This window comes from Panthera onca, chromosome D3 (genome assembly GCF_046562875.1).
Source record: "Panthera onca isolate mPanOnc1 chromosome D3, mPanOnc1 haplotype 2, whole genome shotgun sequence".
Taxonomy (NCBI): Eukaryota; Metazoa; Chordata; class Mammalia; order Carnivora; family Felidae; genus Panthera; species Panthera onca.
This window is the reverse complement of record NC_138350.1, coordinates 20,494,649-20,515,556: the sequence shown is the minus strand read 5'-3', so window position 1 is coordinate 20,515,556 and position 20,908 is coordinate 20,494,649. Positions and strand designations below refer to the sequence as shown.

The 20,908-nt window shown below is 54.1% G+C and overlaps 2 protein-coding genes across 6 annotated transcripts in view; one reads left to right on the top strand and one right to left on the bottom strand.

The window, feature by feature from the left end:
* Window positions 1-16,765, top strand: part of SFI1 (SFI1 centrin binding protein) — a 105,697-nt gene extending 88,932 nt beyond the window's left edge. The window contains exons 17-33 of the mRNA XM_060612646.3: window positions 2,460-2,541; window positions 2,858-3,036; window positions 3,802-3,877; window positions 4,344-4,439; window positions 4,838-4,914; window positions 5,935-6,037; window positions 7,888-7,984; window positions 10,864-11,024; window positions 11,473-11,547; window positions 12,427-12,501; window positions 12,625-12,801; window positions 12,879-13,138; window positions 13,888-13,992; window positions 14,090-14,321; window positions 15,560-15,891; window positions 16,368-16,479; window positions 16,552-16,765. Coding sequence (XP_060468629.3) covers window positions 2,460-2,541; window positions 2,858-3,036; window positions 3,802-3,877; window positions 4,344-4,439; window positions 4,838-4,914; window positions 5,935-6,037; window positions 7,888-7,984; window positions 10,864-11,024; window positions 11,473-11,547; window positions 12,427-12,501; window positions 12,625-12,801; window positions 12,879-13,138; window positions 13,888-13,992; window positions 14,090-14,321; window positions 15,560-15,891; window positions 16,368-16,479; window positions 16,552-16,656 — 2,344 coding nt within the window. The 3' untranslated portion in view covers window positions 16,657-16,765. The remainder of the gene's footprint in view (window positions 1-2,459; window positions 2,542-2,857; window positions 3,037-3,801; window positions 3,878-4,343; window positions 4,440-4,837; window positions 4,915-5,934; window positions 6,038-7,887; window positions 7,985-10,863; window positions 11,025-11,472; window positions 11,548-12,426; window positions 12,502-12,624; window positions 12,802-12,878; window positions 13,139-13,887; window positions 13,993-14,089; window positions 14,322-15,559; window positions 15,892-16,367; window positions 16,480-16,551) is intronic.
* PISD (phosphatidylserine decarboxylase) overlaps window positions 16,712-20,908 on the bottom strand; it is a 36,632-nt gene continuing 32,435 nt past the window's right edge. For all 5 annotated transcript variants that reach the window (XM_060612639.1, XM_060612640.1, XM_060612641.1 and 2 more), the window contains 5 exons: window positions 19,596-19,832; window positions 19,291-19,429; window positions 18,940-19,086; window positions 18,559-18,719; window positions 16,712-17,997 (listed from right to left, as the gene is read on the bottom strand). In XM_060612639.1, coding sequence (XP_060468622.1) covers window positions 17,773-17,997; window positions 18,559-18,719; window positions 18,940-19,086; window positions 19,291-19,429; window positions 19,596-19,832 — 909 coding nt within the window. In that variant the 3' untranslated portion in view covers window positions 16,712-17,772. The remainder of the gene's footprint in view (window positions 17,998-18,558; window positions 18,720-18,939; window positions 19,087-19,290; window positions 19,430-19,595; window positions 19,833-20,908) is intronic.

The following is a 20,908-nucleotide window of genomic DNA, read 5'->3' as shown; positions in this document are numbered from 1 at the left end:
ATGTTTGGGTCCCTGCTTTTAGTTCTTTTGGTTTTATATACCTGGAAGTGGAATGCACCAAATCATATGGTAATTCTACATTTACTTTTTGAGGAGCCACCACAGCATTTGGTTCTTTTTTGTACTTTCTATTTTTCTGTCAAGATTCCTTGTCTGTTAACTAATTTTGTTCATCTCTTAAGTACACAAACTTGGGGCACCTGGGTGGCTCAGTCATTTGGGTATCAGACTCTTGATTTTGGCTCAGGTCATGATCTCCCAGTTCGTGAGTTCAAGCCCCACATTGGGCTCTGTGCTGACAGTGCAGAGCCGGCTTGGGATTCTCTCTTTCCTTCTCTCTCTGCCCCTCTCCTGCTCTCATTCTTTCTCTCTCAAAATAAATAAATAAAACTTTTTTAAAAAAGTACACAAACTTATTTATAATAACTTTCTAAGTGTTTGCTGATACCAACATTTGTGTCATTGTCTTGTTGACAGCTATTTTTCCTTTAAAGGGTTTTGCATTTTATTCTGGCAGGCAATAGTTGCTGTTTCTTCTGGTGGTTCCTGTTGATCGTATCAAGTATGATTCTATTCTTCATTTGTGTGGGTCTGTGTGTGTGTGTAAGATTTTATTTATTTTTTTTTAATTTTTTTTTTTTTAACATTTATTTTTGAGACAGAGAGAGACAGAGCATGAACGGGGGAGAGTCAGAGAGAGGGAGACACAGAATCCGAAACAGGCTCCAGGCTCTGAGCTGTCAGCACAGAGCCCGACGCGGGGCTCGAACTCACGGACCGCAAGATCATGACCTGAGCCGAAGTCGGGCGTCCAACCGACTGAGCCACCCAGGCGCCCCAAGATTTTATTTTTTAAGTAATGTCTGTACCCAGCATGCTACTTGAACTTACCACACTGAGATCAAGAGTTGCCTGTTCTATCAACCGAGCCAGCCAGGCACCTCATGTGGAAGCTCTTTAAATTTTGTCTTCAGTGTTAGAGCATAGCTCTTGTTACTGAGGTTTAGCCTTTCTGAATTCTGATGTTCTCAGCAAAGTCTCTCCATTCAGGCTGGGTCAGAACTCCATCTCCCAGCCCTTTCTAACCTCTGGTCATCTCCATCCAGCTGTCAGCCCTGATATCAGCTATCAGCCTCACAGAGCCTGCCTGTACAGTGTTATATGTAGATGGAGCAGACTCACATGGAAGTTTGGGTGTTCCCCTTATGGAGTGTGCAAGGTGTCTGTGAGCATGCCTCTGGGGCAGGGCGAGTTCTCTACCTGCCCAGGTTCAGGAAGGCCACATGTGTCCATACAGTCTTTCACCTGCAGTTTTGAACTCTAGTCTCTGCCTCAACTCTGTGAAACTGTCCTTCTCTGCTTGGATTCCCTCCCCCTGCCCCCATGGTTCAGAACATGCCCTCGGGCAGAAAGTCTGGGCAGCCAGAGAGCTCACCTTACTTGTTTCTCATCTTTAAGTATCACAGTCTGTGTTGCCTGCTGTCCAGGGCTGAAAACAGTTGCATCATATATTTTGTTCCATGGTTTTACCAATGCACAGCTCCTAGTGGCCATTGACCAGTTGTCCCAGTGCTGCTTTTGCAGGATTTGACGTCATTATGGTGAGTAGGGAGTCCTAGGCAGAGGTGACGAAGCAGTGGTTCTCAAACCTGTCTCCTTGTCTGTCTCACTTGGAACACTTGTTTTAAACATCATTTCTAGGGGCCCACTTCAGACCTACCATTTCCTGGGGCCAAAATTATTTCCCGGAGGCCTGGAATCTGTTTTCAACCACTTCCCACAGGGATTTATGTAGCAGCAACCTGGCTGGTCAGAATGAACTAGAAAGGCTTTCACTAATGATCATTGAGCACTGTTAGTAATTCAGTGTGGAACTGAACTGATGAAGAGACAAGGTCTCAAAGTCAGTCTTTTTCGTACTGTGTGAATGCTTCGCTGACACCAGAAATCACTTGGAGAGTATTGGGTTGTCTGTGGGGCTTTTTGGTTACTGTTGTTTGCTTTCCTGGTCTTTCTCTTTCCTTCCCCCCATATCAACTTATTCACCTTTTTTTTTTTTTATGTTTATTTATTTTTGAGAGAGAGAGAGAGAGAGAGAGAGAGAGAGAGACAGAGCACGAGCAGGGGAAGGGCAGAGAGAAAGGGAGACACAGAATCTGAAGTAGGCTCCAGGCTCCAAGCTGTCAGCACAGAGCCTGACTTGGGGCTTGAACCCGCGAGCCATGAGATCATGACCTGAGCCAAAGTCAGATGCTCAACCGACTGAGCCACCCAGGCGTGCCATCAACTTATTCAATAGCATAAGAGGAAAAATCCAATTATTTGGAACTTCTCATTCTTATTTGTAGTTGCTTTGTTTTAAGTCCATTATTATGATGATGATGTTTGCCATTTTATTTATGTATGTATGTATGTATGTATGTATGTATGTATTTATTTATTTATTTAAATTATTTTAGGGAGATGTTGGAGAGGAAAGTATTTGCTGTTTGGTGGCAGAAGATGTTTCAGCATCGAGAAAACCGCCTGGCAGAGAGAATGGTAAGTGGCCATCCCTGAGGAGGCAGGACCTGTTTCAAGTCTTTGCACTTGCTGCCTCTTCTGCTCTGGATGTTGCCTGGAACCCAGACCCACACCGAGGGGTGTTCTGCCTGTGACCAGGACTCACGAGACAGGGCAGGGCGTGGGGTGCCTATTGACTTTGTCAGCAGAGTCTATATGTGGCTTCTAGGCCAGGGCAGCTTGTTAAAGCCCATTTCTTTGGCCTTGGTCATTATTTTTGGCCTGTAGATTCTTCTTGGCTCCTGTACCCGTGCTACCTGACCCGCTCTGTTCTTTCCCTGCTGTCCTGCCCCAGGCCATCCTTCATTCAGAGCGGCAGCTTCTGCGAAGGTCCTGGTCCACGTGGCACCAACAGGCAGCAGCTTGTCACCAGGAGCGGCAGCGGCAAGCAGTGGCCTGTGCCCACCACCACCACAGACAGCTCAGGAAGGCTTTCTGCATCTGGAGGGAGAGTGCCCGAGGGCTGAGAACAGAGTGAGGGGCTGCTTCTGGCCCAGACGCTCTGCCATCTCAGGCCAGCTTTGACCATAGTGGCAGTGCCATCAGCTCTGAATGCCCATCGGAGAGTCCTGTTAGCCTAGACTCTGGTTTTAAGTTCCAGAAATTCTACCTGATACAGTCTATGCAAAACCAGGGCTCAAGTGAAAGTATCCTGAGGTACCTCCTGGGGCTCCCAGCCTCAGGAACTCAACTAGGGACAGACATGCTTCATGGATCTGAGGTCCTATCCATTGGATGCATCCTACTCACTTGTTGGGGCCCATTCAAAGTGACCATGACCAGGGACTAGACTGATGAGCCCATTTCAGAGTAGCTGACCTCCCCCAGGACCAGCGGCTACAGCCTGGGGACAGGTTGTAGCAGTTTTTACCACACTGTTGGTCAGAGAGAGCTGGGGCAGACAGCCCACATGGATACTGCAGACACTGTCCTGCTTTGATGCCTTTCTGCACCCACTTTGTGCTGTGAGGATCTCCCCCACTCTCAAATTCTGGCCACATTAACCTCCTAAGTTGCCTGCACATGAACGTGCTTCACTGGTACTTGAGCCCTTTAGTTGTATGCAGAAATTTGACTAGGTGCTCACTTTCCTGAGGTGAGAGCCCACATCCTTTGGCAGCTCTTCAGAGAAGGTCTTGGTCCCCTTCTCCTCCAATTTAAGAAGCACTAGGTAGGGGCCAGGGACCGTGAGGGGTGCCCAGGTCCAGGCTGCCATGCTGACTCCAACCCTCCCCATAGGAAGATGGGCCTAATGCTGGCTGCAGAATTCCACTCGGTACGGCTCCTCCACTGGGCCTGGAACAGGTGGAGGGAGGTAAGGCTTTGGCATAGACGCCCCCGCATGTGGTTGTGGCCAGGCGGAGCTGTGTGTCAGCGTGACTCAGAGCGGACATATGGCTTCTCTGCAGCCTCTCGGCAACCACCTGCCTCTGAGCATGGGGAAGAGGCCGGGCAGCAGAGGAGGAAACGCTAACCTGGTTTCGTGAGATGATTGGCTCAAAGTCCCTAATATTCTTTTAGGTTCTTGCCTGAACCCACTGAACATAAAATTCCTGGTCTAACCATTTATAAGCATCCTACTTGGGGTAAAAAGTGTTTAGACCATCACCATTGCTTGAGCATTTACCCCGAGTCAGGCACTTGCCCCACCTGATCCGCACAAAGCCCCCAAAAGATATCTATTCAGAGATGAGGACTCAGGCCCAAGTACCCAGGCTGGGTGTAAGACAGAGGCACAGCTGAGCCACCCCTGGGCCCCTGGCCCTTCTTTCTGTCCACAGTGCCTGGCCCTGCGCAATGCCGAGCAGCGGGAGCTGACGCGCGCCAACCTGCATCACCGGCACACGTTGCTGCACAGGGCGCTGCACGCCTGGGGGGTAGGGTCTGCTGCTTTCCTCCATGTCCCGCCTTGCCGAGGGGGCGGGGGTTGCTGGAGACTTTGCTTCCCTTCCTTGTTCTCCCTGCCCCTACTGGAGTGAGTAATTCCACAAGCCTCACAAAGAGCAAGGTACCTGGACTGTGGGTCTTACAACCACAGGGCTGAGCTCTTTGATCCTCCCTCAGCAAAGTAAAAACAAGTGTTGCTGGAGGTACCAGCCTTACCGTCCAAGTGGCCTGTTGTCCGGGCACTCTTCTGACCTTGGGACTCTGGGCTCTTGGCCTCTGCCCCCTCTGTGGTGAGTGCTCTGGGCATCACAGCACCTGTGAGGCCTGCCTAGATATAGGGAGTGGTGTGGGCCCACAGCTGGCTCCTAGTCCTCTTGGTCTCCCACAGACTTACCAGAGCCAGGTGCAGAGCATCCTACGGGAGGTGGCGGCCAGGGAGAGCCAGCACAAGAGGCAGCTGCTATGGTGAGTCTCTCGGCATCTCTGGGCCCAGCCCGAGGAATGGGGCGCAGACTCCAGAGCCGGGCCAGACGCTCACAGCCTGGCTTTGGCGTTTCCACAGCAAGCACCCCATTCATTGGTTCATCTCCTGTCTCGAATTCCTGCTATGTGCAGAGTGGGGTCTCGAGGAGGCAGCCGTCACTTGGACATCTGCGAGAACTCCCACTTGTCTTGCTCCTCTCAACATGGCTCCCTCCCCTGCAAGATTGAGCACCTCCTGCTCCAGGGCTGCAGTGGCTCCCTTGGCCTCAGCCCCGCCTCACCTGCCTTCCCGCTTGGTCCTCCAGGCCTTTCACTGATTCCAGAGGCATCTCTCACACCCTTCAGTCACTTGCTCTCTCAGCTCCAGCTCTGTCATGAGTCCACCCTCCAGCTCTTGCTAAACCAGGCTGTATACTCACTGCTTCCTGGCAGAGCTCCCTCATTCTGCTCTTTATTTTCCTTCCTCTGGATTTGTTCAGCATATCATATTCCAGACTGCTTGTTGGTGGTGGGTCTTATGGACTTAACATCTCCACCCTCCAGGGAAGTGCCCGTCCAGCTCTTTAGACAGAATGAGGAAGAGGGAGTCCCTGAACTAACTCAGCAGCATGCATGGTGATGGGGCTCCAGTGCCCTTATGCCATCTCTATCTGTGCCTCTCTTATGGCATGACTCACCTACACTGTCACCGTTCTGTGTGCCCTGTAGCACATTAATGTGTGTGGATGTCGTATTTGGTCTTGTTCACCATGGTGCCCCCAATGCGCCCCCAGTGCGCCCCCAGTGCCTGGCACAGGGCAGGTGCTCACCGGCCATGTGTTGAGTGTCTGTGTCAGCATAAACACGGCTGCCAGTGAGACCAATATTGTTAGGGACAAGGAGTCCAAAGTACCTTGTACCTCGACTGAGGAATGAGTGGAAGAACCAGAAACGACCCACAGAAACCTTGTACTGTCTCTCCACACTGGTGTCACCCCCATCTCCCCGGCCTGTGTCCTACAGGAATGTGTTCCATCGTTGGAGAGAGAACACCATGACCCGTGTGAATGAAGCAAAGAAAACCTCCCAAGCAAGTGCTCACTATAGGCGGACCTTGTGTTCCAAGGTGAGGCATGAGGAGACCAGCTGGTCACCCAGGAGGGTTTGGAACCGTGCTTCTGCGAGGGGGTGGCACCAAAGATTTGCACTGAACGTGGAACCTGGGAAATGGGCTAACACCCTCCTCTATGCATACATAACAGCTGTGTGAGCATTTAGTTGGGTTTTATTTATTAATTTTTTTTTTTTTTACTGAATTAATAACCAATATCCATTAAAACAAAAACATAGTGAGCAAACTGGTTCTTACCAGAACCAGTATTTCCTACACATGTGGAATTTTCCACTGGGACAAACTAAGCATGCTTCTGTCTTTTTATCAGAAGAGGTTGCTCACTCATTGTGGCTGGTTTTGTGGCTGCAGAGGCTTTCTGGAAAGCATAGAGCACCCCAGGAATGTGAGATTGTTGGTCATCATCCGTGGGAAGTGGCCCCCAAATGCTATGTGTGGGGCCTGTCCCCCATGCTAGAGGAGGGAGGGCATGCCAGGATGCAGCTGTAGGAAGAAGGCATGTTACAGATGGGGAGGAATGACAGAAGTGGTCCCTGGACTTGGGGATGTTTTAGAAAAAAGCAGTTTGCCAGGAACCCAGAACAGCAGTGGTTCACCTGCTTGAAGGCTAGGAGGCACTGGTACTGGTCCTGACAACTCTGAAGCCTCCCAAGGATGAAGAGTAACACAAAGTCAAGGCCCAATCTGTTGTCAGAAAAGCTCCAAGGCCAGCCTTGGAAGGAGGGTCAGGACTCTGCTTCAGGGCATGGAAGGGAGAAGGCCTTTTTGCAGGGAATGGCATTCATGCCTGGGCAGCAAGTGTCCCCTGGCTGCTTGACTTCTTTGTAAAGTGTTCTGTTAGTGTGATTTCGTGTGTGTCTCAGTGTGAAAGATTTGCATGCAGGGGCACCTGGGTGGCTCAGTTGGTTGAGTGTCTGACTTTTGATTTTGGCGTAGGTCACAGTTCATGAGATTGAGCCCCATGTTGGCTTCTGTGCTGACAGCATGGAGCCTGCTTGGGATGCTCTCTCGTGCTCTCTCTCTCTCTCTCTTACCCCTCCCCCATTCGTGCTCTGGTGCATGCTCTCTCTTTCAAAAATAAACTTTGGGCACCTGGGTGGCTCAGTTGGTTAATCGTCTGACTCGATTTTGGCTCAAGTCATGATCTCACTGTTTGTGGGTTCAAGCCCCACATCGGGCTCTGCACTGACAGTGCAGAGCCCACTTGGGATTCTCTTTCTCTCCCTCTCTCTCTGCCCCTCCCCTGCTTGTGCACTCGCTTGTGCTCTCTCTCTCTCCCTCTCTGTCTCTCAAATAACCAGGGGTGCCTGGGTGGCTCAGTTGGTTAAGCATCCGACTTTGGCTCAGGTCACGATCTCACGGTTTGTGAGCTCAAGCCCAGTGTTGGGCTCTGTGCTGACAGCTCAGAGCCTGGAGCCTGCTTCGGATTCTGTGTCTCCCCCTCTCTCTCTGCCCCTTCCCTGCTCATGCTCTGTCTCTCAAAAATAAATAAACATTAAAAAAATTCAAAATAAATAACTAAACTTAAAAAAACTTGCATGCATATAACATATAGCTTCATTTAACAAGTAATAATAGAACAAAAACCCACATAATGACTTTTTGATGGCCGGTAGGAAGTTTAAGTTCTTCTATAGAATAGTCCCATCATCTGAGATACTGGGCTTCCTGTGGGGACTGGGGGTTTGGTCATTGCCTGTGTGGCTGGCTGGCGTTTCCCAAAATGTGCATGTGTGCCGTGTCCCCAACTGGCTTATTCCATGAGGAGCTGCCAGCACAGTTGAGGTGTCCTGGGAAGTCAGGATGTGCCATGATCACATCTCTGCTCTTCATCTGCCCCTTAGGTCCTGGTCCAGTGGCGGGAGGCTGCATCAGTGCAGATATACTACCGACAGCAGGAGGACTATGCCATTAAGGAGGCCCAGAAGGTGCTGGATAGGGGTGAGCAGAGTTCCTGGAAGCTGGAGAGAGGATTGTGAAGGACACAGAACTGTCTTGTGTTCCATTTGCTTCCCCTCAGTCTTTGTATTCTTCTCCTGTAGGTGTGTTTCCTGATGCTAAAGTACCTTAGGCTAGGAAGTTTAAAACATCAGAAAATTGTTCTCTCAGTGTTCTGGAGGCCCGATCTGAAATCAGGGTATTGGCAGGGCCATGATTCCTGTGAAAGCTGGAAGGGAAAGTCCTTCCTGGCCTCTTCCAGCCTCTGATAGCCCCGGTGGTCCTTGGTGTTTGTGGCTTATAGACTCATTACTCCAGCCTCAGCCTCTGTGTGCACAAGGCTCTCTCCCCTGTGTCTCTTCTTAGAAGGACACCAGTCCTACTGTATCAAGAGGTCCACTCTACTACAGGATGGGGTCAGTTAATTGTGCTGACCCCCTTGCTAAATAATACACCAACCCTGAGGTTCCAGGATGAACATAAACGTGGGAAGGGGTAACTGTTCAACCTAGTACATCATAGCATTCTGTTCCCAACCAATCCCAGCCAAACACTTTGTGTTCATTTTTTTTTAATGTTTATTTTTGAGAGAAAGAGAGTGTTTGCGGGGGTGGGCAGAGAGGGAGAGAGTGAATCTCAAGGAAGCTCTGAGCTGTCAGCAAAGAGCCTGACGCAGGAGTCAAACTCACAAACCATGGGATCATAAACCGAGATCAGATGCTTAACTAACTGAGCCACTCTGGTGTCCCAGACCAAGGCTTAAAATCTAATTCTTTTTTTTTTAAGTTTATTATTTATTTTGCGAGAGGGAGGGAGAGAGGGGAAGAGGAGCAGAGAAACAGGGAGAGTGAGAGAATCCCAAGCAGGCTCCACATTGTCAGTACAGAGCCCAACACAGTGCTCAAACTCACGAAGCATGAGATCCTGACCTGAGCTGAAATCAAGAGTTGGATGCTTAACTGACTGAGCCATCCAGGTACCCAAAAATCTAATTCTTAAAGAGGGGTCAAAGGTAGGGTGGTTTCAATTGTAAAGTCCTTCCAGGGGCTGGCTGCTTCTCAGGTCAGCCCCATCACATAGGATCCTGCTTCCTTGTATGTTTAGGGAGCAGTGTCCTTGGGCAGTCTGAATACCTTCTATAAAAAGCCTGGAGTAGATGGTCCAGACAGGAGCAGAGATGAGATGCAGGGAAACTGAGATCCATGTCCCTGAAGTGGGGTATCCAGCACTCTGAGGGGACAACCAGTGCTTAGAGTAAATGAAGATACAACTGGAAGTGAAAACAAATGGAAATGGTTTAAATCAGACCATAGGGAAAACAGATCAAGTTGTTAGTTTGCTCCAGGACAAAAATTGATCAACTTTGGTTGGGTTCTGACTTTGGTTGTGTTGATAAACACAGATCTTTGCTTTCCTCTGGGCAGAACCCTGGGGTCAAACATCCCACACCTGCTCCACCCCTAATGTGCTTCTCTGTGTCCTCATGCTGCCCTTCACCCCAGAAATCAGTGCTGCGTTTCCAGTTTACTCCAAAAAAGAAGCTGAGGGGCTCAGCTCATCCCTTGGCCTCTATTTGAACAGAGCTTTGGCATCAAGGGCTGCAGAGGCCTTGCCATTGCCAGTGTGGGTCAGGCGTCCACACTCGGCCCAGGTGGTCACGGTGGGTGTTAGAGGTGACAGGCATGGGGTGCAGCCTGAAGCTGCTTCTCTGCAGGACCAAGGGGCAGGCAGCTTTCCATAGAAGGGAGTGACACCGTGTGGTGGGCCCTGCGTGGGGCCATTACAGGTGGTACAAAGGATTTGGGAGGCCACGTGACAGGACGCTGTGCTTTCAGCAAACTGCAGATGCACACAGTACCTGTGGAACCATTTTTGGGCTTAGTTAAGGCCTCGGGTCTCAGGCACACCTTGGCAGCCCAAGGATGGGGCCCAGTGCTGGGGGAGGATGAACTCAGGGCAAGGCGTCATAAAACACATTCAACAGAATGCCTAGTACAGGCGGGGTCAGATGCTGGCTGTGTGACCTCGCCAAGTATTCTTTGAGCCTCAGTTTCTCCATCTGTAAAATGGGAGTAATAGTACCTGCCTCTTGGGGTGGTCCTGTGGGTTCAGTGAGACACAATAGGCACACTTGAAGCAGTACCCAGCACATATCAATCAGCACTTGGTACTAATGCTCACCTCCAGGCGTGTGAATCATCCTTCCCTGCCCTCTCCAGCAAGTCCCAGAGGACACCCCATCTTGGCATCAGTTCCCTGGTACCAACCCTCTTCTGTTGTCTCTAAAAGAAACTTCTCTCAGGGCCTAAGAAAAGGGAAAAACCTGAAAGAAAAAAATAAAAACAAAAAACAGAAGAAAGTGCTTGCTCCCTCAAGGGAGAATCTGGTGACATAAACAAAATGCATTATGTAGCCTCTGCCTGCCTGCAGTGCCCACAGTGGCAGAGGACATGGCCCAGCAGACACTGTGCCTGGCTTGAGCTGCCTGGACCAAGCCTTAGTTTCCTCCCGGGCAAAATCGAGCCATGGCACCCCACTCCCTCAGACCGAGGCAAGGGTCTTATCCACACCCCCAGCAGCATCCTGAGGATGCTCCGCAGGGGTGCTGCAGACCCATGGCTGCTGTGGACAGGCTGGTGGCTCTGGAAGGCCCTTGCAGTAAACAGCAGACCTGGTTCCGGCCTCCAGGGTGCTCACAGCCACTGAAGGTGCCAGAGCTGTCCTCAGAGTGGCCACTGTCTGCATGTGGAGGTTTTACTGAGTGCAGCTGACGCCCCAGTTCCACCCCCACACGACCTTTTCTGCTCTCTGAATTTCCACCATTGCAGAGTTGTCCGTAGAAACCCTCCAAAAGAGCAAACTCTGACTCAGATCTGCCCTAGGCTGTCTCAGGACCTGGTTTCGGCGCTGGCGGGACCGAGGCCAGAGGGCAGCCCAGCGGAGAGCCCAGCTCAAGAGGGCAGCTGGGCATCACCACCGGTGGCTGCTGCTGCAGGCCATGGCCCAGTGGAAGGTGCACCATCTGGGCTGTGTCAGGAAGCGGGTGAGGCAGGCGGCAGCTCCCCACATGCCGCTGTACAGAGGGGGTGCTCCAGGCTGGGAGACAACCATCTGGGGAAAAGGAGGGCCTTTCTGTAGAACCCACGACCACCAGGATGGGTGCTGGGTAGTTGGGGTCCTGTAGGCACAAGATTACCGGAGCCTTTCTGAGAAGACTGAGGGAAACCAGTTTCAGGGTTGGGTCTCCACCAGGCAGAAGATAGCCCAGCAGAGAGATCTGATTCATTCTGAAACATGGGATACCAGAGCTGGGAGACCTCCAGAGTCCCGTAGACACCGTGCCTGGTACGGGAGGCCCTTGGCTTCCTCCAGAACTCCTCTTCCTGGGGATGGGAGGACAATTCACTTGGGCCCAGAGCCTTTCACCCTCTGGCTGCAACCAGGTGTTTGTGCTACAGGGCCCTGATTGCTTTTGTCTGTTCTCTTCCCAGCTCCTGCAGAGGCAGGGTGCCCAGCTCCTGGCCCAGACTCTTAGCCGGGCCTACTTCCGCCAATGGAAACAACAGGTGGGAGCCAGCAAGAAGCCCCTTCCCCTTCCCACTGCCTCCCAAGCCCATGTTTAACTTTTTTTAAATTATTATTTTCATTTCTTTTAAGTAATCTGTACACCCAATGTGGGGCTTGAACTCATGACCCTGAGATCAAGAGTTGCACGCTCTGAGGTGCCTGGGTGCCTCGGTTAAGCATCCGACTTCGGCTCAGGTCTTGATCTTGCATTTCGTGAGTTTGAGCCCCGCATCGGGCTCTATGTTGACAGCTCAGAGCCTGGGACCTGCTTCAGATTCTGTGTCTCCCTCTCTGTCTGCCCCTCTCCCACTTGCACTCTGTTTCTCTCTCAAAAAAAATATTAATAGCATTAAAAAAATTAAAAAAGAGTCTCACAGTCCACTGACTGGAGCCAGCTGGGCACCCCCACATTTAACATTTTTAATTCCACCCTCATCCTAGGGCCCCCCCCCCCAACCTTAATCATTTCCTAGCACTGCCACTTCTTCTACCTGTGACCTGTACAAGCTCAAGTCACTTCAGGGCCCGATTTCTACAGTGTCACATTAGAAAATATTTCAGGGGTAATATCCAAAAAATTAACATGAAATGCATGTCTTTCCCAAGGACTTGATAAAACACCAGGCAGGATTGCATCATGCCCAGCAAACCTTCATGTGCGGGTGTCTGGTGAGCCCAGCACACCGCCCCAAGCTGCTCCCTTCCCTAGGAGCTTTTTGCCTTTGTTCTTCCCAAAGGATCACTCCTTGGCCCACCAGCACTGGGCCCTTCCTAATGGAAGGAGGGCAGCGAGAAAAGGGTCTCAGAGTGACCAGGACGCTGTGGTCGGGGCAGCCTCCTTAAAGGCTAAACTTCATAATCCTCTTTTTGACCCCTAGCTGGCGAACAGGAAGCGAGAGCAGCGGGGCACAGCCCGGGCCTTGTGGTTCTGGTCCTTCTCACTACAGGCAAAGGTAAGGGGGGCTCCACACCCCACTGCCCCTGCCTCTCCAGAAGAGGGCCATGCACAAAGGAGGGCACACCCTCAGGGGGAGGCTTAAGCAAGGTGAACTGGGCCTCATCTCCTTTCCCTGGAGGTGTGGGCCGCGTGGCTGGGCTTGGTACTGGAAAGGAGGAGAAAGAAGGCGCGACTGGAGCGAGCTGTTCAGGCCTACCACCAGCAGCTCCTTCAGGAAGGTGCCACACGCCTCTTACGGTTTGCAGCCAGCATGCAGGCCTTCCGGCAGCAGCTGCATGCCCAGCAGCAGGTGCAGGTGAGCCCTGGGTCCTCCACCCCTTCTCCTGGGGAACAGGCAGGACCAGGCATGACCTGACCAGAGGCCTGTTGCAGGCAGCCCACAGTCTCCACCGTGTGGTCCATCGCTGTGCCATGCTGTGGAAACAGAAGGTTCTGGGCCAGGGCAGGGAGCCTCAGCCCCTGACATCCACCATGCCCAGCAGGAGAGTGACATTTGACAGTCCCCTTTCCACCTGTGTTGCTGCTGGGGCTGGGGATGCTGCCCTGGAGGCCAAGAGGACACGAGATCCTCAGTCACGGGGAGCTCTAGGCAGCTTGGCCCTGGCTGCTGGAGACTCCCAACTTCTAGAGCTGTGAGTAGCCCAACCCTCACCTCGTCCTCCTTTCTTCCTGTCTGGGCAGAGGCTTGGACTGTACAGGAGGGAGGTCATGGCTGAGCTGCCTGGACCCCTCTCCAGCAGAATCCTGTCACATCCCTCCCATTCCCATTGGGTCCCAACTGACAGGACCGCATCCTCTGTTCCTGCAGAGCATGGGGGAGAGAACATGTAGTTTTAGGAAAAGGAATATGGGCTGTAGGGCAGCCCCGCCCTTGTGCCCCCAGACCTTCCAGTCTCCCTGCTTCTCCACGTACAGCTGAGAAATGGGCTCCCTCTCGGAAACCCTACTGCTTGTGACCTGGCCCATTCCTGCACACCGGCTCCAAGTGACCAGCACTACCTGAGCCTGGCAGAGAGATTACCTGTGGTGGGGGCGAGGGGGGGGGTTTGGGTATTGGACTGGGCCTCAGTCCTCTCTGCCTCCCTTACCCCCAGCCCTGATAGGGTCTGACCATGATGAGCCTGCTCCCACCCTGATGTGGGAGGAGCACCGGGTTGCTATAGAGGTCAAGTGAGATGATGTGGGTGAGGCATCCCCACGTTGTCAGGCTCACTTCATTGGAATTACTGGAAGTACTATATGGCCCAGGATCACTTCTGGTTCACCACTTACCTTGGGCAAGAGCCTCTCCTTCTCTGGCCCTCAGTCTCCCTGTAAGATTGGAGGGGTCAGACTGGGTGCCCCAAGCAGCCTAGAGGAACAGGCCTGTGTTTCTTCCCAGCAATGCTGCCCGCTTGGCAAGAAAGCAGCCTCGACGCCCACATTTCCTGCTGGAGCCCGCGCAGAGCCAGGGGCCCCTGGGGTGTCGTACCCTTGGGAGACCAGGGTATGTTTTATGGTCCTAGGGTGAGTGGCCCCCTTTCCCTCCTGGTCCTCAGGAGGGTACTGTGGCCTGACCACCTCCTGCCCCTCCCTCTGCGTAGGCCTGAGGCACCGTGGGAGTGTGACCCAGGTGTGACCCAGCCAGCGGGCCCTTCCCTGATGACGCCTTGCCTGCCAGAGGCCTGGACAGCACTGGTCCCAGGCAGCCCCCTGCCCCAGCCCAAGACCCTACCAAGTCACCCTGGCCCAAAGTTGCCCCCCACATTGAATATGGGCCCAGAACTGCTGCCCCCTTCCTCCTTCATGCCATGTGGGGTGGAAGCACCTGCCAGGGTAAGTCCTCCTGGTCACCTGGGGTCTCATTCTTTGGTCTGGCCTTCAGTGCTCTTTCTCATGTACTCGGTGCTGTAGCCGGAGCTGTACTCACTGCTTCCAGAGCACTGCCAGCTCAGGAGGATGCAGCGAGGCCACTCATGCATTCACCAAGTGTAGGTGTCCCTGTCCTAGGGACACAGTATGGAAAGGTTGCTAAGGCCCCCCTTGTGAAGCTTCTATCCTAGAGGTAGAGACCAAAGAGCCCCAAACATAGATGAAGACACTGCAGATCATGGAGGGTCCTGCAGGCCCTGGGGGAATGTCTGGATTTTAAGGAAAGTAGGAAATGGTGGGGGCCTGTTGGCTGCTGTGTTCCCATGGCCCAGCGGAAGGTGCTGGGAGCCAGGATCAGGTGGTGGCTGTGGGCAGAGCCCATCGTGGGAGGCAGACTAGGCAGGACCCGCTCTGATGCTCCAATGGGTTTGATAAGGGTGAGGAGGGAATCCAGGATGGCTCCTGGGTTTCTGGCTTAAGTAACTCCAGGAAAAACGAGTTCTTTTACTGAAAGAGGGAAATGGGGGTAGGGAGCCCATTTGGGGTAAAGCCTGAAGAGTTTATCTTAAACCTGTTAAATCTGAGATAAAGCAACAAGATTCTGGGTGTGGTCAGGGCTGGAGAGCAAAACTCAGTCCACATAAGGTGAAGGTAAACCCTTGGGACCTAAAGAGGTCACCTGGGAAGAAAGGGGCAGAGGCTCCTGAGGGCATATGACATACAAGTGAAGAGTCTGGGCAGGGATGGCCAGGTGGTAGAGAAGGTCCCAGTGCTTGGTAACGGAGGAGACAGCAGCAGGGTTGGGACACCCCCAGAGTTGGTGCCCGAAGAGAGCTGGTCAGTCGTCACCAGAAAGGAACGGAAGGTGTGGGGTTTGACGAGGATAGTTGCCTTTGACCACTTTTCTCCCTGAAGCGCAGGATCCCCGCTCAGAGTGAGGTGAGGGTAAAACGGCTGCTTGGGGAGGTAAAGAGCCAGGCTCTGGGGAAGGGGCGGGACTGGCCTGCACAGGTGTGGAGTGTTCCTTGAGCTGCTTGTGGGACGTCCTCCTATCAGGTCCTGAAGAAAGGGGCAGAGCCAGGGCCAGACTAGGTGAGCTGGCCAGGTCAAGTCCTGTGGCCTCACCTCCCCATACCCCTGCAGTGGGTAGCCTGGGTGCCCCTCCCCAGCCTTCCTTCTGCTCATCTGTCCTCCCTTTACAGGCATCTACACAGCCCATCACCCCTGGGCTTGTGCCCCAGGCCTCTCCATCTGCAGCCAGTGTCCCCCACCCCCACCTGCTGCTTCCTGGGGACTTCACAGGCACTGGGCCCGGGCTAGGCTCTGCAGGCACAGGTGTGTGCCTAAGGCCTGTCCACACTGTGAGCGCTCAGGCCCCTGCCCGGAATCCTTCCATCCAGCCGTGGCATAGCCGGGAGGGTGACCAAGATCAAGCTTATTCTCCTGTTACCATGGGCCATACTGACCTGGAGGCCGAGCTTGAGGGCATCCAGCAGCAACTGCAGGACTACCAGACCATGAAGCAGAACCTCTCGTAAGACCCAGAAAAACCCCAGCCGTGTCCCCAGAACTGGCTGCCAGGTTCCTTGGGGTGTTTTGCCTGTGCCCACCCCCCACACGTGGCACCTTTGTCCCTCAGTCCAGCTCAGGTCTGCCTCACCTGTGGGACAGAGGATAAAGGGGAGCAAAACTTTCAACCTAAGTCAAGTGCGAGGCCAGCGGTCCAGTGACTGTGTACGATGAAGGTGCAGAAAAGACAGGCCTGTGCACAGGGGGCTGTCCTGTCTTGTCTGTGATCCAGGTCCAGAGCCTGTCTCCCCCCACACCCAGGAAGAGGGACGGGGAGGAGTTCCACCAGGGCCCACCTGAGTTGCCTGAGCTGGTGGTGGAAGCTGACAGAGGAACAGAACCCTCCCTGCCCCAACCAGAAGTAGCAGATGTGCTGCTTCCCTAGCTGGAGGCACCGCCAAGGGCCTGGCCGGGCTGGCAGCAGATGTCTCACTCCCTCAGGTCCTGCCAGCGGCAAGCCAGAAGCCTGCGCCGGTGGCTGGAACTGAGCCAGGAGGAGCCCAGGCCTGAGGACCATGAAGCAGAGCAGCAGGTGCAGGAAGAACTGCAGGAGGTGAGACCCCAGGCAGCCCTGGGACAGCTCCCTTGGCTGTGCTTTGTCTCAGCTCAGCCTCCTGTCCCCCAGGTGGAGTTGCAGATCCAGCAGCTGGCCTCTGAGCTCCAGGCCCAACGCCAACCCATTCGTTCCTGCATTGCCCGTGTCCAGGCCCTGCGGCGGGCTCTGTGCTAGTCATTGCCCCAGGGAGGCCTCAGCCCACCTCCAGGAACAGAACGCAAAGCTGCAATGAGTTTTATTTTTTATTTCAAAATGTCGCAATTAAATGAATTACTGTTCAGAAGTCTCCCACTTTTCATACAAAAATACTGTGCTACTGATACAGTTGAAAGAGTTCAAATGGCTTCTCCTGCAGGAGAAATTCACAGCGTCCCCAGGAAACCTGAACCCTGGTCCCACTGTCGGTGGCTCCCTAAGGATTGTGTACCTGTTACCTGGGGACAGGTGTGGTAGGCACGGACCTGCCCCCTCCCAATACACCAAGGCTCCTCCTCTGCTTCCAACACAAGCCCCTGAATCAACAGCAGCAACTTACCATGTTTTATGTGGGTCTGGATATGAGTGGGGACAAGCTCTCCCCTGGCCCCCATAGGTCACCCCTGCCTGCCTGTCCATTCACTTTGGACACCGTTCAGGGGATTCAGTAACTGGTCTTGCTTACTGGAAAGAGGACTTGCCAGCTCCGGAAGGTCACTCAATGGGACCTGCAAAGCGCCATGCCATTAGACCCCCTCAGAAGACGCTGGCGGAGTCCAGGATGATGCGTTCAGCCACAAGTGCAGAGAGACAGCTTTTCCCAAACAAGCAGGGTGGGATGAATTGGGAACAGAAAGCAGTTGTGTTAAAGGCCACATGGCCCTGCTCTGGGGGCAGCACAGCCCAGTCAGTGCAGGAAAGGCAGAAGGGGAGGCCAAAAAGCAGTGCGGAGGATACATAGCCAGTTCTGTCTTACAACAGAAATCAAGACCAACTGAACACCCAGCCAGGAGACATAGGTTCTCCAGTTTATACAGATTAAAAAAATCTCCAAAAGGGAATTTGAGATTATCTTGGCCTACATGTTCTTTCTCTTTAGAGTGGGAAGAGGGGACCACATAGGTCCAGGGTCAACAGGGGCTCTGACCTCATCTACATCTCTGGGACAGCAGAAACTAGTCACCCAGGTCCTGCCTGGTCAGACTCCACAGCCCTGAGACCCCTCCCTGACCAGCCGCGGAGGCTCCCCTCTAACAGACCCTCCTGTTTCTGTTTGGAAAAGCACCCACGGTAGCCACCACCAGGAGAGAGGCTCTAGAGGGAGCCCAGAGCCTCCCCAAACCGAATCTTCTGTCCAGCTTTCAGCTTAAAGTTGAAGTCCTTGGGGGCCTCGAAGATGAGCACGATGGTAGAGCCCAGGTTGAACTCGCCCAGGTGCTCTCCCTTGCGCATGGGGATGCCCTCCTTATTGGCATGCGTCACGAAGCTGAAGTCATTGTAGGAACCCTTGCTGTAGCGCGGGCTATTTGTGTGCAGGTCCTGTGGGAGGCCAGAGGCACAGCATGTGGAGTCTGCTCCTGGACTCGGAACATGCCTCTGCTGCCTGTCCCCAACCCAGACTGGAAAGGGAGCTAGGGACAGTGACTTGATGGGCCAGGTCTAACCATAGTCCCCAGTATCAGCTGTGAACTGGGACCCAGAAAGACATAGAGGAATCAGACCCAACTCTCCTCCAGCATCCAGGGTGGGTGAGGCGCAGTCACAAGCTGACACCAAGAAAGGCAGCTCCCGGGGAAGGACAGGCAGTGGCCACCCTCTCACACGCTTAGCCTCCAAGCAGCACGCCTCACCCTGAGCTCAATGTTCTTCTTGGGTTCCCAGCAGAAGCAAAGTGCGGGCTGGGAGGTTAACCCCCTCCCTCTCTAACCACCTCCAGACGAGCAAGTGGCAGCACATCTGGGGTTGGGGCTGGCAGAGCAGGAGCCCAGGACCCAGCCCCTCCTCAGGGCAGCTGCTCAGCAGGGCCAGTAGATTTGGTTGCATGGAAGAGGAGGTGGGGGGACTCCAAGTGCCCCAGCCCTTGGGCCTGGCTCTGCTTACCCGGTCAAAGTAGATGCGTATAGAGCCCACATTGGTGGCCCCCACGGCCGTCAGCGAGAAGAAGCCGTGTTTCCAGTCCCCGGTGAGGACCACCCGTTCATTGTGGCAAAAGAGCTCTTTGATCCAGCGGGCCATGCCAGGGTTCACGGACATCAGGGAGCCTGTGGGGGTAGGGGCACTGTTATTCCCCACCCAGCAAGAAGACCAGCCTCCTAGAGTCCCATGTCCACCCATATCATTCCAAATGCAGAGTGGGCTAGACCCCAGGCTGCACCTTGCTGCCCACATCCAGCCAGACTAAAGCAGTCACCTCCCCACCTCAGCACTCCAAATGTGGAGCCCCGGTCCCTGGACACCAAAAAGCGGGAGGCTCTGGCCAACCTGGGAAGTGGCGCCGGTGGGAAACGGTCCAGTCAGTGGGAGAATGGAAGCAGTGGTAGTCGCCGGGGGCCAGGTAGATGACACAGTGGTAGAGCTCATTGCCTTCTCGAGTGACCAGCTGGTTCCTGAAGGAGCCGCAGGGGGTAGCTGTGGGGGGCAGACACGAGGGCTAGGCTCTCAGACAAGCACCTGAGCCTGTGTAGTCTGGACGTGGGCTCCAGGGAGGCCATGAAGCTCCACACAGTGATTCCTGGCCCTTCCCTCCCCAACCCATTCACGTCCTTCTCCCGGACACCCAGCCCAGCACTACTGCAGCAGGGCCGTGGGGGCCACCACCAGGCACCAACCCACCTGGTGGGAAGGGCAGGTCCTCTGTGGAGATGCGTGGACCCAGGAACGACTCCAGCGAGTAGGTGACCCCCTTCACCTGCTCCACTTCGCAGTTCTTCACCTGCCCAAAGTTCAGGATCTTCCCATCTGATGGGCTGATCTGAAAGGGCAGAGAAAGGCTTGCCACTAAGGGAGGCAGGGGGACTCCCCCAGCCTGAGAGGAGTACCCATGGGCCACCAGTGGAGGCTGCCGGGACTGGTTCCCAAAGACACAGGTGACAATCCCATTTCTGGAGGGAGGAGTGGAGGGCAGGATTGGGCCTCACCACGCTGTGCAGGCCACACACGGGCCGGGCCTGCGGCTTCAGCTTGCGCCGGAAGAACTCGCTGAGGTTGCGGTAGTGGTGCAGGTCCTCCACGGCGGCCTCCTTCATGTTTACCCCGAAGGTCCAGATATACAGGCTGTACACAGGCCTGCGCAGCCAGTGCGGCAGCTCCACCTGGTTGAGGCGGCCCCAGGCCCGCGACAGCAGGCGCGTCGGCACCGACTTGTACAGGGCCACCTGCAGGCCACAGACAGATGAGTGGGCCGCCCTGCGTGCCCCCTGCCACCCCCCAGTCAGCCACCACCTCTGGCCACCTGGGCACCCGCGATGGCTTTGTGATGTGGTTGTTTCCTACTAGGAACCAGACTGAGCTTCCCAAATACTCTCACAGACCAAATACTGGCCGAGACTGTGACACAGTGACCTAAACTCAGTATTTCAGTCATTTTATACACAGGTCTAACAGCAACTACCCTGGTCCCCAGGAGAGACTGGCCAGCACAGTCTCACTTCTTAAGGAAAGGAGGGGCATAAATGGCTCTGATACCTGCACAGAGACGCTGTGGCAGAAAGGGGCAGGACCCTGGGTGCAGGGGAAAGTTTACAGCCCAAAGCACACATTCTGGTCCAAACAGAAAGCGGAGGGAATATGGCCCACACATGGTCGGGGACTTTCATATGAGGATGCGCTGTATCACTGTCACCCCCACCCCAGCCAGCAAGCACCCCCAGACACAGCTGCGCCCTACCCAGCCTGCCTGAGCTCCGAGGCACTCTACTGTGAGGGACTGGTCCACAAAGCTGTCTGCACCTGGGGCTGCTGCCCCGAGGCACAGGGGAATCGGCCCCAGCTGTCTCCGTTGGCACCGCGGGCCAAACTCCCAGGGCCAGGCGACCTGGAGGGGGAGCGCCTCTTAAACCCCAGGTGCCGCTGCCACAGTGGGACCTGCCTCTAATTGGCAGCTGCTGCCTGTCAGCCCGACCTAGACACCAAGTCCCCACGGTGTAAGTATAATTTCATTCCAACTTTAAACACCTCTACAGTGCACTGAGCTAATGGCTCCCCAAACTCCTCACAGCTGACGTGCCCATCTCAGCATAGGGTGCCCTACTTGGGGTCAGCCTGCCCAGAGAGCCCAGGGCAAGGGAGCTGGCCCTCTAGGGAATGGTGGCCAGGTCACTCCCTCATCCAGCTCTGCCTGGGGCTCCCACATCCTCAAAGGCATCCACACCCGAAGGGGCCCAGACAGGCACCAGCCTTCCCGAATCACCCTCTGGCATCCTGGAATTGATTCACATTCTTCTCAAAATCA